This window comes from Macaca fascicularis, chromosome 5, assembly GCF_037993035.2.
Source record: "Macaca fascicularis isolate 582-1 chromosome 5, T2T-MFA8v1.1".
Taxonomy (NCBI): Eukaryota; Metazoa; Chordata; class Mammalia; order Primates; family Cercopithecidae; genus Macaca; species Macaca fascicularis.
The window spans coordinates 145,677,475-145,693,209 of record NC_088379.1 but is presented as its reverse complement, the minus strand read 5'-3'; the positions used below and the strand labels follow the sequence as shown (position 1 = coordinate 145,693,209).

The window sequence follows — 15,735 nt, the reverse complement described above, 5'->3', positions numbered from 1 at the left end:
GAGCCAGTCCACAGTGGTTGGTCTCTTATCAGGAGAAAGCTACTAGAATCCTCTTGTCCAGTTAAAACTGTAGTTATGGCTGGTGGAAAATGGGCTGGAGCCAGTCAACACTTGGTGAAGCTGCAATTGCTTCAGACACTCAAGGCCAGTGTGTGTTTAGCTGCTCGAGAAAAAGAAAAATCTTGTGGCAGTTAGAACATAGTTTATTCTTTAAGTGTAGGAGTGCGTAACTTAATCCTGCCTGGCACGGCCTTAGGTCCTGTTTATAATTTGGCATCTTACAGCTCACAAGTGATATGAATGTATACACAGAAAATCCAAAAGAATTGGCATACATAATAGAAGTTTGGCAAAGTGGCTAATAAAATCAATATTTAAAAGACTAGATACCTACATTTCTATATACCAGCAAAAGGAAGTAAGAAAATAAAGCTGTAAAAATGTGTAACAGCATTTAAAAATAGTACTTGGGAATAAATTTAACAAAAGATGTGTCATATCACTATGGAGAAGACTACAATGCTACAAAGAATATTGCCACAAAGTGTCTGTTCCCTCAGTCTGTGATCTCTATTTTAACATTCATGCTGGTCAGTTGTGTCTAAACCATCCAACGGAGGGGGTATAACAAAGCATGTTTGACCTTCCATTCTATCACGGCTGGGAATTCAGTTTTGAGGGTTTCTCTGGGGTCCCCTTGGCCAAGAGGGGGTCCTTTAGTCAGTGGGAAGCTTTAGATTTTATTTTTAGCTTACAACATTTGTGGGCTGACTTCTATTCCCTATCTCGGTTCCCTACTCCGTTACCAGCGTTTCCTTGGATCACCTCCGAAATGAACTGCAAATCCTTTCCTCAAGGTCTGATTCACAGGGAATTCAAACTAGGACAAATCACAACCTTAAAATAGCATGTTTCTTTCAAGAATAAGGAATAAAACATGTAACTATTTCTGTGCCTGGGACCCTGGTCAGGCAATGGGAAGTTGCAAATGGAGGGAAGCAAGTTGGCCAATTCCTGGTACAGAGAAACGCCAGTCATCGGAAGATATTTGAGGATCTGCTATGCTCTAGACATTGTGTATACTACACAGTGGTACATAAAACAATCATAGGCCCTGCCCCCATACAGAAGGAAATATAAGGGAATCCATCTGTTATCAGAAGGTACCTGGGGATTTACCAAGTGTTTTGATAGCAGCCTCAGTGATCTCATCTGATAGGGAACACAACTGCGGGGGTGGGCAAAAGCCCCTACAGGCCTGAGAATCACCACAAAGTTTTTCTTTTTCATGCAAAGTAAGTGGCAATAATCACACTCTATTCTTTGTTTAACAAGGCAAGCCATTACTTGAAACAAGGTAAGATATATAAAGTCTGCAAATCATTCTTGCTTCTTGTCTTCATTTGTTAAAATGGGAAAATTTTCATTGTGGAATATAACACATATACATAAAAGTGCATAAAGCAAATGAATATTTTAATGTATTATTACAAAGTGAACTAACAGGTAAACAAAGTGAAGCCCAAGAAACAGAAAATTGCAAGCACCGCAGAACCACCTCCACCCACGGGATCACAACTTGAGACCATCTTAACTTTGCTTTCATGGTAAATGGTTTTCCGTGTGTTTTTATATAGATTCACTATTTAAGTATACATCCCTAAATTATATGGCTCATTTGTCTATTTTTAAACTTCATATAAATGGAATCTTCCAGTATGTTTTATGTGCACATCTTTTGACCAATATTACAAATTTAGAATTCACACAACAGTAGGCTAGCTAGGCAGCTCTGCTAATCTTAGCTGAATTCAGTTGGCCTTCAAATTTAGGCCATGGGTTTATGACCAGTTCTGATCAACTCCATGTGGCTCTGATTCATCTGGTACCCATGGACAAACCAAGGCATGCTCTTTTTCATGGTGATGGCAGAGGCGCAAGAATAAGCCCAATTGCTCGAACCTATTTCAAGCCTTTGCTTATGTCCACTAACATTCCACTGATCTTGGCAAGTCACATGGTCAAGCCTAACATCAAGGAGCAGGGAAATGTACTCCTTATTGGGAAATAGAAAGGACTGAATATTTGCTGAATAAATCCAAACTGGCATAGCACATCTGTTCAACATGGTACTAGAAGTCCTAGCTAGTGCAGTAAGACAAATAAATGGATGGAAAGAAATAAAAGTTACTGCTCACGAGTGATATGAATGTGTACACAGAAAATCCAAAAGAATTGGCACATAAAAGAGTTTGGCAAAGTGGCTAATAAAATCAACATTAAAAATGTATTATATAAAAGCATTTTAGGCCGGGCGTGGTGGCTCACACCTGTAATCCCAGCACTTTGGGAGACCAAGGCAGGCGAATCACCTGAGGTCAGGAGTTCGAGACCAGCCTGGCCAACATGATGAAACCCTGTCTCTACTAAAAATACAAAAAAATTAGCTGCTCATGGTGGCGGGCACCTGTAATCCCACTTACTCAGGAGGCTGAGGCAGGAGAATCACTTGAACCCGGGAGGCAGAGGTTACAGTGAGCCGAGATGGCACTATTGCACTCCAGCCTGGGTGACAGAGCAAGACTCTGTCTCAAAAAAAAAAAAAAAAAAAAGCATTTTAAAATAGTACCTGGGAATAAATACAACAAAAGATGTGTGGTATCACTATAAAGGCTACAATTCTATTGAAATGTTTTTTAAAACTATATAGGTATACAACATACTCTTGGATTGGGAAAAACTGTTTTTATATTTATCTTACAGATTTAATGCAATCTATAGAGTTAAAGCATTTATCATTAATAGTCTGTCCCTAGAGGGAAATGATCTGCATCAAACTGCTCCATAGTTCTCCAGTCTTTCTAAATTTCATTCCAATATTTTACTGTTTAAAGTGTATTTGTTGTAGTTTATAAGGATACACTTTATAAAATTAATCACTTTTTCTCATTTACTATTTTTTAAACATAAATGAATTTTTATCAAATGTTTTTTCTGCATGTAAGACTATCATATGATTTTCAAATGTTAATATGAAAACTTACATTAGTTTTATTCTGGTGATCAACTGAGCCATAACTGATCACATATTAAAGCAATATTATCTATAAATGCAGGTCATTAATATATTAAAATTAGTACTAACATTTTGTTTATAATTATTGCATCTAAAGTGACATTGGCATACAATTTTTTTTCATACTGTTCTTGTGGAGTTTTAGTCATCAAGGTTATGATAGTCTCATGAATTGCAGAGTCTATACTCTATCATTTGCAAGAGTTTGTGAAAAGTGATTTTACTCTTAAATGTGTCATTCAGCTCACTGATGCAAGCCATATAGAACTGCAGTTTTTAGCAGAAAGGGTTTTAATTGCTAATTCAGTTTAATAGGGCTGACTTTCCCCCTTTGTTGTACAGTTTGGGTAAGCTGTCTTTTTCTAGAAATTTTTGTATTTCATTAAAATTTTCAAATTTTTGAAAAAATTAATTTTTTTCACCATCTGTATAATTTGTAGGGATGTCCCATATTTCATTGACATTATTTGCTTTCTCCTTTATTCTTAACTAGTATCATCAAATTTATCAATATTAGTCTTTTCAAGCAAAAACTTATTTCTGTTGATCCTATATGCTTGTTTCCTATTCTATGCATTTTAAGCACTTATCTTTAATATTTCCTTGTCTATTTTCTTTACATTTATTGTGTTCTTCATCAAACTCCTTAAGATGGATGTTTTGTCTTTAATTTCCAGCCTTTCTATTTTCAAATATATACATATATTTAAAATTATAATTAGTACTAACTTTAATAAAGTTAGTACTAATATACTAACTTAACCTTATCCAACCAGATCTACCTGTAATATTTTTATTTCAAAGTAAGATATACACACATACACACACACACACACACACAGAAATGCTGTGCAGCTGTAAAAAATGATGTATTTATGTGAAAATAGATCCATTTTATGATGGATAATAGAACTTTTATGTAAAGTTAAGAATAAAACAGTGCAGTTTAGCATGAATTATTCCTACTGTTTGTAAGAACAGGCAGGTGGAGGTGGTGGCTTCTTTTTAAATAGAGGACATTTTCAGTCTCATAACCACTTGTTTCTCATTCAACATTGTAAATAGGTAATTAGCAGTTAAAAAGTCAAGAAAATCAAAACTTTTTTCTATATATTCTGATTTACCTATAGCAACATAAGAAAAATAAGAAAAATGTTTAATGAGCATGAATGACTAAATGAAGGAATATGGAAAAAAAGAAGTATCAACAGAAAGGCTTATACAATTTCAACATGTTTTTTTATTTGCTCACTTAACATTCCAAACAAAATGACATTTTACACTATTGCTTTTACTTAAGAAGTCAACTGCCTTATCCAAAGTAGACAAAAATCCCAATTCCTTTAAGTGTCCAAGTGGTACTTTTCCCCCAGAGAAAGCTACTTGAATACTTTAACAGAAACACAGAATCATCCTATAATAGTAAGGTAGTAGTTGGGTCTTACCTGTACTACATTTAAAACTTTTCTCATCAAAAACTGAATACAGAAAAAAACCCCAAACACCTCCACTCATGATTCCTCTCAGATTTTTAACAATTCCACTAATCTTCATTAAAAATTGCTTTTGTAGAGAGGTGTATAAATATGAAAATGGAAAGTAAGCCTCCCCACACCTGTTCATGGAGAAGTAGGGTAGACCATTTATCCTGAGAAAACAGCTGCTGGTCCCCATTATTTCAAGAAAGATAATAAACATTATGGCCCTCCAAGTCAAACCTCCTATCTTCTGTGTCATGATCATGTGTAACCTTTTCTGTTCTAGCTGCAAGCATCTATTTTTCATACTCATGTGATGCTTCTCCTTTGAGCAAATCTTTGATGAACTTATATTTCACTGAAGGTTCTCAAAGGGGAGAAAGAGTGCATGAGCAATTATAATACTGGAACAAAAGTGAAGAGTACATATATTTTCACGTAGAAAAAATATATACAAATCCAAGTAGCTCCTAAAAATACGAATCAGATGGGAATTTTTAAGAAAAAGATTGTTTTCTAAACTGTAAATGGTGCCAGTAAGACACTGATTTTTATATCTAGCTACATCACCATATTTATGTACAAAGAGAGGTTGGTATAGGTTCACTGATACCCCGATTTCTCCCATTTCTTTAAAGATTGTCTTTCAGACCCTATTAAAACCATGACTATTAATTTTTTAGACTACTTCCTGTCACTGACACACTCTCTTCAATCTGGCACATACAAAAATTCATTTCAACATTTATTTACTTTTTTGATGCTAAAACTAACATAATTTTTTGGCTATTTCAATGCCACAATATTCTATCACTACTTTGGCATTTTACTAATCATTATAGAAATAGGTAAGATTCTAAATATGGATTTTAAGACTACATAAAATTCCAACTACATATGTCAAAAGGGAAAGTAGGAAGGTAGACGCAATTATATTTCGGTTTTCATGTATATCACTATCAAGAGTCTGAAGGCCCATGTTGCATTCTAATTTACAACTGACATTGGTGACATTTTGCTTGGCTTCTAGACTCAAACCTAGAATTTAATAGTGGCTTTTAGATCAATTTGCTGTAAAACTATCTGAAATGGATGCAGATTATTTTAAGCAAAAATAGAATGATACTTATAACGTACATATGGAGGTGGATTTAAAGAACATATTATTGAGCAAACTTTATACCAACATTTTCTTAACATCATCATAGTTTTTCTTCCTAGAAGGGAAAAAACTTAATTACTTAAAATTTTCCCCTTCCACACTTAAAGCATTCTTAAGTATACTGACAAAGGTTTAAATCAGTTCAAGTTCTCTGCTGTTGGAGGATCAAAATACAAAGATAAGCATTTTCAGCACAAACATCAAAAGATGAACAGAATTGCTTTCCATGTAATAGTTAATACCTTAATACAATGAACTTGTCAGGATTTTGCGATATATCATATAGCTGGACAATAAAGCATGAAAATATTTTTTAAAAATTAAGTGAAGACATTCCCAAAGTTGAGATGTCCCCTACAAGAAACCAATTTTTAAATTCCTGTAATACTGAAAAGCTAAATTGCCACTATTGTAATAAAAGGAACTAAAATTTTAAAATAATTTTATCTTATTGAGAAACTAATTTAACGCATGCACTTTAAATGCATGTGCTATACAACACTGCGTCTTATTTTCCAATTGGATATGTCTTACCACTCTTCTCTTTAACAAGTTTGAAAGAGAAAGGTCAACAGATATGAGCAAATACTTAAAAAGTCTCAAGTCTTGCTCTATTATATACGAGCCAGTCCTTAAACACTTGATATACACCCACATTAAAAGGTGTGCTAAATATCATCATGTTTTAGATGAAATTATGTCTTCAAAAGGTTGGTTTCTGTAGGATTTAAGGAGAACTTAAACTTTCCTGCTTTAAACTTTAGTTTTGCTATCAGTACAAATGTGTAAAACACACCAAGAAGAAATCATTCCCATAAGAATCTCATCACTATATAATCCTTGACAGCACTTGCTGCCCTCCTGAGATTTTAGGAGAATAAAACTATATAAAATGCACAGTCATCATGTCGTCTTCAAGCTATTTTAGTATCCCACAAACCGTTAACATAAAGTTCATACATCGTTATCTAAAAACACCATGGAGTCAAAGAGAAGCAAGAGTTAACAGTAAGTCAAATAAACCAATGATGTTTAACTGAGATTTTTTTTAAACTTAAACTTTCTTAAGTTTCAAAGACAGTTTTATTTAAATAAAAACTGTCTTTTATAATCTTTTTGTCTTTTACATAATCAAGATTTTCTTGGCAAATACATCTCTTTTCATAAACATACATAGGTGGAGAAGTTTCATACACAAGTAAAGCAGTTTCATAAACATACATAGCTAGAGAAGAAAACATTAAGGTTCTTTTCTACAACTGATAAAAAGCAAATACTGAAGATGAGAAAATGCCTTTAAGCTTTCAAATAAAAATAACACTGTGGCATTTTAAAGTGTGTTATTTAAAAACAAAAAAGCTAGTCACCAATACTGTCATTCTCTCATCAGTTATGCTCAATAATCACAGAAACCCAAAAGGAGGCCATAATTCTTTATTCTCTCTGCCGTATCTCTACTCTGTTTGCTACTAATGAAGCAACATTATGACACGTAATTAAGATGCAAACAAAGAAAATCATAAAGAAACACTCTTCCTGTTAATTACCCTAGAAATAAAAATCAGACAAAATTAAAAACAGCCATTTCCAAACTAAAAACCAAAAAAAAAAAAACCTTAAAGAGCTTTGAAAAAAGATACCAACTTGATCCCACAACACATAAAAATGAAAATTGATTTTACACATTTTAATCAACCAATTTAATACAAATACCTGATTTATACTTTTACACCAACGGGCTAAGTCCCAAGTTCCAAACTGTAGCTCGCATGACTCTACAGAGGGGATCTTTGGAAGGATAAGGTACCTTTGGAGAACAGTGTATAAACAACTGTAAACATACACTGATTGTCCACTAGCTTTCTTAAATAGAATTTCTGAAATATTTTTGTAGGAAATTATATATAAGAGTGTAATTGATCAGATAATTCCTATTACAACATATAAATTCTGTTGAATGTGCAAAATGTGGTAGAAATAGAAGATACAGTGGATGATTTATACTTTTAAAGTAAGTGCTACATTACAGTCCAGTAAAAGTCCTTTAATCTTTTCATGAAACTTCTCTCTATACAAGTTGAAATACATAATGCTTTCTGGTTCTTCTTCAAACCAAAACTTGTCAAATTCATAGACAAGATAACCTACAGTTAAAGAAAAACAAAACATTTAGTCCTCAATGTTGGAATCACATTCAAACCATCTCATTTTTACAAAGTATATAACCATCCTTTAAATTCCATATTAGAATACAATAATCAAAAGTAATCTCAAAACTATTAGAGGCCTGAGGGACTAAATGAGAAATGTTTCTGTATGTTCAAAATGAACAGCAATTTCAATAAACGATTTAGTGTGCATTTACTATTGGTCTCAAAAATCAACAACGTCCCTCAAGCTTAAAAGATGCAGGACTTTCAGCCGGGAGCAGTGACTCATGCCTGAACTCTCAGCACTTTCAGAGGCTGAGGTGGGCAGATCGCTTGAGGCCAGGACTTAAGAGACCAGCCTGGACAATATGGCGAAACCCCGTATCTGCAAAAAGTACACAAATTAGCCAGGCATGGTGGGATGCGCCTGTTGTCCCAGCTACTTGGGAGGCTGAGGTGAAGGGATCACTTGAGCCCAGGAGGTCAGGGCTTCAGTGAGCCATGATTGCACCACTGCACTCCAGCTTGGGTGACAGAGTGAGACCCTATCTCAAAAAAAAAAAAAAAAAAAAAGATGTAGTACTTTCAAAAGATACCTTGAGAAGTTTCCCGAGAAATCTCTGAAGCACAAAAATGCAAGTAATGAGAAAATGTTGGATAAGGCTAAAGTGTAGGAAAGCTATTTCCTACTTAATTCTTGATTTCTAAATCTAAGAGTTATTTCTACTTTTTTTTTCAATGAGCTATCAGCATCTTCTCTTTAAAAAAAAAAAAAAAATCCACTCTAAATCAGCTTAATATTTTTGGCTTTCAATATCGTCATTATGGTAGCCAAATTAACCCCCAAAATGTTAAAGGTATTTCACGAAACTGAACTTGTTTATATACACACACACACATATGTAAACTTAAACGTGAATTTAAAACCACCCAGCATCAAAATATCTATCAACAAGTACATAAACAATGTGTAGCATATAATGGAATATTGCTCAGCAATAAAAGTAAATGAGCTAATTTGTCAATTTAAAAAAGTAACAAGTAAAAAAAGCTATTAATACACATAACAAATTATGCAGAAAGAAACCAGACCAAAATGAGTAAAAACTGCATGATTTCACTTAAATACAATTCTAGAAAATAAATGCAAACTCCTCTATAGTGACAAAAAAAAGCGGTACCTAGGATGGTAGGGGGAGGGGCAAGAGGCATGGATTACCAAGGAGCACATAAAAACTTTCAGAGGTGGTGATTATATTCACCATTTGGATCATGGAGATGGTTTCACAGGTGTATACATATGTTAAAACTTATCAAATCATACATATTTAAATATGTGCAGTTTATCATATGTTATATAATATGTGCAGTTTACCATATACTTTAATAAAGCTGTTAAAAAGTAAAACAAAAAATAAAAAATAAAACCACCCCAGTCCTACTTTGTATGTAATCAAATGTATTTATTGAATTATTTTTTCAAATATTTCTACAGTGCTCACTAAATGCTCATATACTGTCAGAGCAGCCCTAGGCTGCAAGTACTATGTTGTTATTCCCACTCTACCAAAAGGAAACAGAGGTAAAGAGAAGTTAAATGATGTGCCCCAAATCACACAGTTTGTAAGTGGTCTCTGTTGCAAAAGCCAATGACTTTACACAAAAGGGTGGCTAGACTATCATGATTGCCTACTATGAAAAAAATGGAAATCCTATTTTAATAATATTGGTCATAAAGCAAACATTAATGGTTAAAATCATCATATTCCAACACTGAAATATCATTTCATAAGAAGGCCAGTTTAAGAAAGATTTTTGGATTATTCTCAATATATGATAAAACAGATTTTTGTCAACCATGATATACAAGTAATATCAAGAAATGAAGCCTCTGAAGAAATACCATCTGCTATCTCTATCCCCCATACACTGTTAGGGATATACAATAAATACATTTAGAGATTAATGTTCTGCATAGTATGATAATGGAGATAGCCATCCAAATTTCACGGCCATACCATTTGTTTCAGTGTATCTGGTTATTATGTTTTAGATATTTACCATTCTTATGTCCTTTAAATTGCTTTTTCATTACTGTCAGTAATGTGGCCCATTCAAATGACTACATGGGCCTGGAACAAAATGCTCAAGTTAAAGCACTAGGAACTTCATGCTTCAGAGTGAGGCTGTTGACCTATAATATAAATCAGTGTCAGGGAAAGACTAACTTGAAGAACGGAGACTATAATAGCTAAAGTGATTTAATGTGACATCAGGAAACCACAGGAAAAAATACTGAAATTCTAGGAAACTGGCAGGGCCATCCTTGGCATAAGACCCCCAAAGCTTTGCAAAAGGTGATGGAACAAAGAGAGCTGTTTTCCATGATGCACATATTTTGTCCTTTTGAGTCCAGACGTTTGGAACACTTAGACTCTGTAGAAATTGCCATATGAAATGTCTAAACCTGAAATTCCCTGCATGTATTTACTGCAGAGGTTAAGGATAAGAAAACCATAGGAAGGGGGATTAACTGTAAACTTGCATCTCACTGGGGTGATGAAAATGTTCTAAAAGTGGATGATGATGATGGCTACCCAATTTAGCTCATTAAAATCCATTTAAGTGTAATTTAAAAATGGGTAAATTCTATGGTATATAAATTATACCTCAATAAAGTTGTTATTGAGGCATAACTTTCTTGTTATATAAATTTGAGGTGTTACTATTTTTTTTTTTTTTTGGAACCACCAAACCAGAAGTCCAGCTAAAATTGTGGCCCTACAAAACTAGAATGGAGACATCCTAGACAGGAATATACAGAAGACAGAGGTCCCCAAATCCTAAGCCCTCCTGCTGGACAGTAACTTTCCACAATCATGGCAGATACCTGCTCACAGTTTGGACGTACAAGATGACAATGGAGCTAAAAAGCTAACCTACCAATGTTTCCAGCCCTTCCTACACAGGACGCATTAAAACAAAGGCAGAGAGATCAAAGGCAAAGGGGGAGATGAAGGCAGATCGTAGGGAAACAAAAAATGTGGAAACTAATCTCTTAACTGTTCTTCCTTCTGGAGAGAAACTATGACCTTGGAACTAATTTGTGCAAACCAATTGATCCCACTCCTCTAACAAAAAAAGTATGCACATTCAAAAGACAAGATTTCAAATTATTATTCTAGTTAGAATATGTTCCTCCTAAGAAGAAAAGCAGAACCTTAAGATGTGAAACTTCCAATGGTAACGGGTATGAAAATCAAGTTTTTGGGAAACTTCTGCTTAAAAGGTACATAGGTATATGTGTATGTGCATTTTAATGTCTCAAAATAATTGAAAACCATAAGCTTCACTGTTTCCAGGATGATCTATATAGCTCGATAGATTGAGCTGACAGGAGGCAACTGAAAGGGTTCTACAATGACTTTTCTACCTCAGATATTACACTTTAATGTCCTTCCTATAGAGGAGCCAGCCGAGATGGTGTGAGGGTGCTGGAGAGCAACAGTTCCCACAGATCCTCAAGTTCCCTGGTCTTTAGGGGAAAACTACTACACAGAGGTCATTTTGCACCGCTTTCTAACCTACCACCTTCCTGTATATATTGAGATACGGGAAACTGCTTAATTGTTTAGGGAGTTTTAAAATTGCTTTTATATTTATGTTCAATAGGTAGCTAATGAACAAGGGATATATTTCATTTAAAAAAAAAAATAGAGGCAAGTTAGCAAAGTCCCAGCGACAACACTTTGGAATGCTAAAGGAAAGCATCTCATGCCTGCCAGAAATCTTCAGTACACTTGGGTAGAATCATCAATGCTGTCCTTAGGGACCTGAAACCTGTCCCTCCATTTAAAGACATGCTGCATCGGCTCCTATGTTGTGTAAGCATGCCCATATTATTCTTTATCCTTATCCATTAAGGGAGAAAAAGGATCTGGACATACAGTGCTGGGGTTAACGTAGAGGTTGGGCTGAAGATATATATTTTGGCATTTAATGCACATTTGGCATTTCAAGCAAGGGACCAGATGGTATCACTTAGGAAAAGTATGCGGGCTAAAGAGAGGAGTGGGCACAGGCTGGGCCCTGAGGTGCTCCTACATCTAGTAAGGTAGTGGATGTCTACAGGAATTCCTGTGGTGCAGGAGAAAAGCCAGGAGAATGTGGCATCAGAAAAGTCACGATAATGTTTCCAGAAGAAACGTGTGGTCATTTATGCCCAGTGCCACTAAAAGGAACAAATAACATGAAGAAAAAACATGGCAATGGTATTAGGCAGCAAAAAAACTTGGTGTTTGAGAAAAATCAGTGTGAGCAGTCATGGAGAGAGAAACTAAATTGGAATTAGATAAAAACTGGAGATGAAGAAATGAAAAACAGCAATTATTGAAAAAGTTTCCTGAAGAAAGGGAGCAGAGAAATGAAGTAGTATCTGGAGGTGGACACTGCATTAGGGGGAAATTTTGATTCTGAAGATAACAGCTCCTCACTGAATTCAGTGACTTTGTCTTCTCTGCTATATCCCCAGGGCCTAGAACAACACCTAACACACAGTAAACGAATAAACTTCCCCGAGAAGAGCACGTCTAAACTGAGATTTGGAAGATGAGAAGGCATCACTTGGAAAGAACAGAGGGAGCTGGAATAGTGTTCAGGCCAAGTGAATGTCACTTGCAAAGGCACAGAGTCAAAAGAGAGCATAATTTTTCTGAGCAACTAAAAAGAAGACTGGGATGCCTCCACTATAGAGTTTGTAGGGGTGCGAGGGGGGCTGGTATATGGCAAAAGATGAGTCTGGAGAGGTTACCAAGGTTCAGATTATGCAGGGCCTTATAATGGGAATCCTTCGAAGAATTTTTGGCAGTGGAGTAAAATGATGAGATTTTCATTTTAAATAACTATACTTTCAACGTGGAGAAGAAATAGAAGAGTGTTACCATAAACAGACTGCCAAAGGCTATTACAGTAACCTAGTAACAAAGGCCTGATATTGTACAGTTACGATGGGGACGGAAAGAAACAGACACATGCAAGAGAAAGTTAAGATGCAGACAAAACTGGAATTAGGGTGTAAGTAAAGGCAGGAAAGGTTCTGCGAAAAAGAGACATGGATGATATTTTCAACAATGGAGATAAAGAAATTATGATTTGGCCACTATTATCTAAGTAGTTTCTTATATGCTACCAACATGCAAATGACATTCTAAAGACAGAAAAAGATCAAGAAAAGTAGTATGTGAAGAAAAACTAGATTTGAGTTCTTTGCTTCTGAACAATAGCTTCAGAAGATAGATTCATTCAATTAAACCTTCAGTATTCAAATATTATCACTAAAAGTGAATGGAACAGAGAAGTAAAGACAGCTTTAGGAACAGTTACTTAGTATCTCTGACCTACCACAAGAAAATCTGGCCTTGAAATTCAAGGCGGGGGGGGGGGGTGAAAAGTTCCTCTAAATTAAATTTCCTTCCAAAAATAATAAAATAATCTGTAAATGGTCTGTCCTGTCCTTAACAGCATTCATTAACCAGCATTCAAGAGGGAAAATATATTTTGTAGTTAGCTGGAAAATGAATGCCTAAAGAAAAATTACATGAATCTTAGATGTGTCTACATGTGAAATACTGCCTTTCATAATCAGCAAATATAAAAACTGAAGTACAGAGTACTCTTGGGGACTCATCTTCTACTATTTTCTTGTTTTTCAAAGACCCTAAGTAATAAAATGAGAAACATAAGTTATATACCTTCATAGAGGCAACAGATTAAAATATATATTATACATTCCTAGTGGTTTAAGAATTATCTTAGATCTAGTTTTAACTCATTTTAATACTCACAATAAAACTGATGAAAGTGTTCCATTGTTGGTATACCAGGAACAAAGTTATAGAGATGAAACTTCAAAGCTTCACTCTTCAGTAAGCTATAAGCCATCTCTGTAAGATTGATTCCAACTATTGCATAAGAATACCTATGTCAGAAACATTACCAGTTACACCAGCTAGCCGAATAACTCATAAAATAAATTAAAATTACGTTAGGAATTAGTAGAAAATGACTTCAGGTTTAACACAGTATTGCTTTTATGATAATCTCTACATGGTAAGAAAAATATACTAGAAAGAATTTAACATTTTTGCTTTTTAAAGCCTGTATATTTTTCTGGATATAATCTAAGGAATAAAAATAAAGCTCTGTTCACATGATATCTAAAACTAAAATTCTTAAATAAAAAAGGGGTCGGGGGACTACAGACACCAAATCTCACTGATTCCTAAAATACACTGGATAATCCGACATTTTCTTCTCCATTATCAGGGTACTTATTTTTATGATCTAACATTGTTACTATGCTTTTTCAAAGATTAGATACTATCAGAATATTTTTAAAAATAACGGTAAGGCTAATAAAACTACCTCAGTTTGCATTTCACTTTATAATTTGCAAAGCTATTTCCCATTTTCCTATTATTTTTCCAAACTATTTCCTCTGCCTGTCTTCAAATCTATTTCTCAAAAAGATTTTATAAGGGCCCTTATCTCCATTGTATAGATAAACTATATCTTGTGATAAAAATATATTGAACTACATACAAAATTGGTTTACAATCACATTTATCCTTAAAAATAATGTATCATGTAATATTCTTTATAAAGTTCTTATTAAATACTTCATTTTAAGAAATACCTTGATATACTTTCAAATTCATTAATCATCTAAGCATTATAAATGTGAGAGATTACAGCTTCTTTAATATACCCAGCTTACCCTAGTTTTGGATGATTTGAACGGGAAAGAATCTGATGAGCTTCACTAGTGTAATTTTCACTGAAATACCTAAAAAGTTTAAGAAAAATAATCAAAGGAATGTACGCCATTCAAATATAAGATATCCAGAACCAATTTAAAAAGCTACTGTCAAAATGATAGTCCTAGTATTGCCATGAGTATCCTGATATCTGTCTCAAATCACTTCAGTGATTCACAAATGCTTCTCAGTCAAAATTTCCTAGCTATCAGGCCTATGTAGTACAGAATATAGGTCGTTGACAAGACTGTAAAGTACTTTAATAAATAGATAATATAAAAAGAGACTATCTTAAAAAAAAAAACTCAATTATTTTTGTTTCTTTGCTGGTTCTAGTTCTATAGAAGAGTCAATATGTATCTGTTAGGACACTCTTCCTTTCACCTAGGTTCGTTCCTTCCACTACAATTTAAGTCTGTGTTGTTTAGTGCCATTTTCAGTGCAATCAGAAGGGAATCAACAATCTTTTGCTTCATCAATCATCTAACTAAAATACTAGCTATAAAACAGAAGTATTAGTAGTACAAGAGAGATGGATATGGAACTATCTATTTGTAGGCACATACATCCTTTTGGCCTATACCAAATCTATTTAACCTTAGGATAACCTCTAAATGACAGACACACACACACAATGCTCATATGAAGATAAAAATAAAAAATAAATGTCCATGGTTTCACATTTTAGGGGACAAAATCATTGACATTTTCATAAAGCATAGAAATTTCTAATTAACTCTTCCCTCTTTATTCTTCTACAGAGTATTAATATAAACTTCCTTATTTCTTCACTGGCTCTAATTTTCAACCCATTACACCAGGGGCTGTTAACTTAGAAGTCCATGAATTAATGATAATTTATGAATGAAAGGGAATCCAGGAACCATCTTACATTATGGACAACTTTTTCTGTGTATATGTTTCCCAGGGAGAGAGTATACAAAGCTTTCATCAGATTCCCTAAGGGATCTGTAAACACCAAAACAGTTTCAAAAGTCTTGCTTAATGCAATGCTTTCCTAAGTACTCTAATTTTTCTACTTTATCCCTAGATT

The 15,735-nt window shown here is 34.3% G+C and overlaps 1 protein-coding gene across 3 annotated transcripts in view; it reads right to left on the bottom strand.

Moving 5' to 3' along the window:
• Positions 1–4,296: 4,296 nt before the first annotated feature.
• The window catches only part of ELMOD2 (ELMO domain containing 2), a 29,709-nt gene continuing 18,270 nt past the window's right edge, over positions 4,297–15,735 (bottom strand). For 2 of the 3 annotated variants that reach the window (XM_065545519.2, XM_074040508.1), the window contains 3 exons: positions 14,642–14,710; positions 13,710–13,843; positions 4,297–7,860 (listed from right to left, as the gene is read on the bottom strand). In XM_065545519.2, coding sequence (XP_065401591.1) covers positions 7,715–7,860; positions 13,710–13,843; positions 14,642–14,710 — 349 coding nt within the window. In that variant the 3' untranslated portion in view covers positions 4,297–7,714. The remainder of the gene's footprint in view (positions 7,861–13,709; positions 13,844–14,641; positions 14,711–15,735) is intronic. The other variant, XM_074040509.1, reaches the window with a different exon arrangement.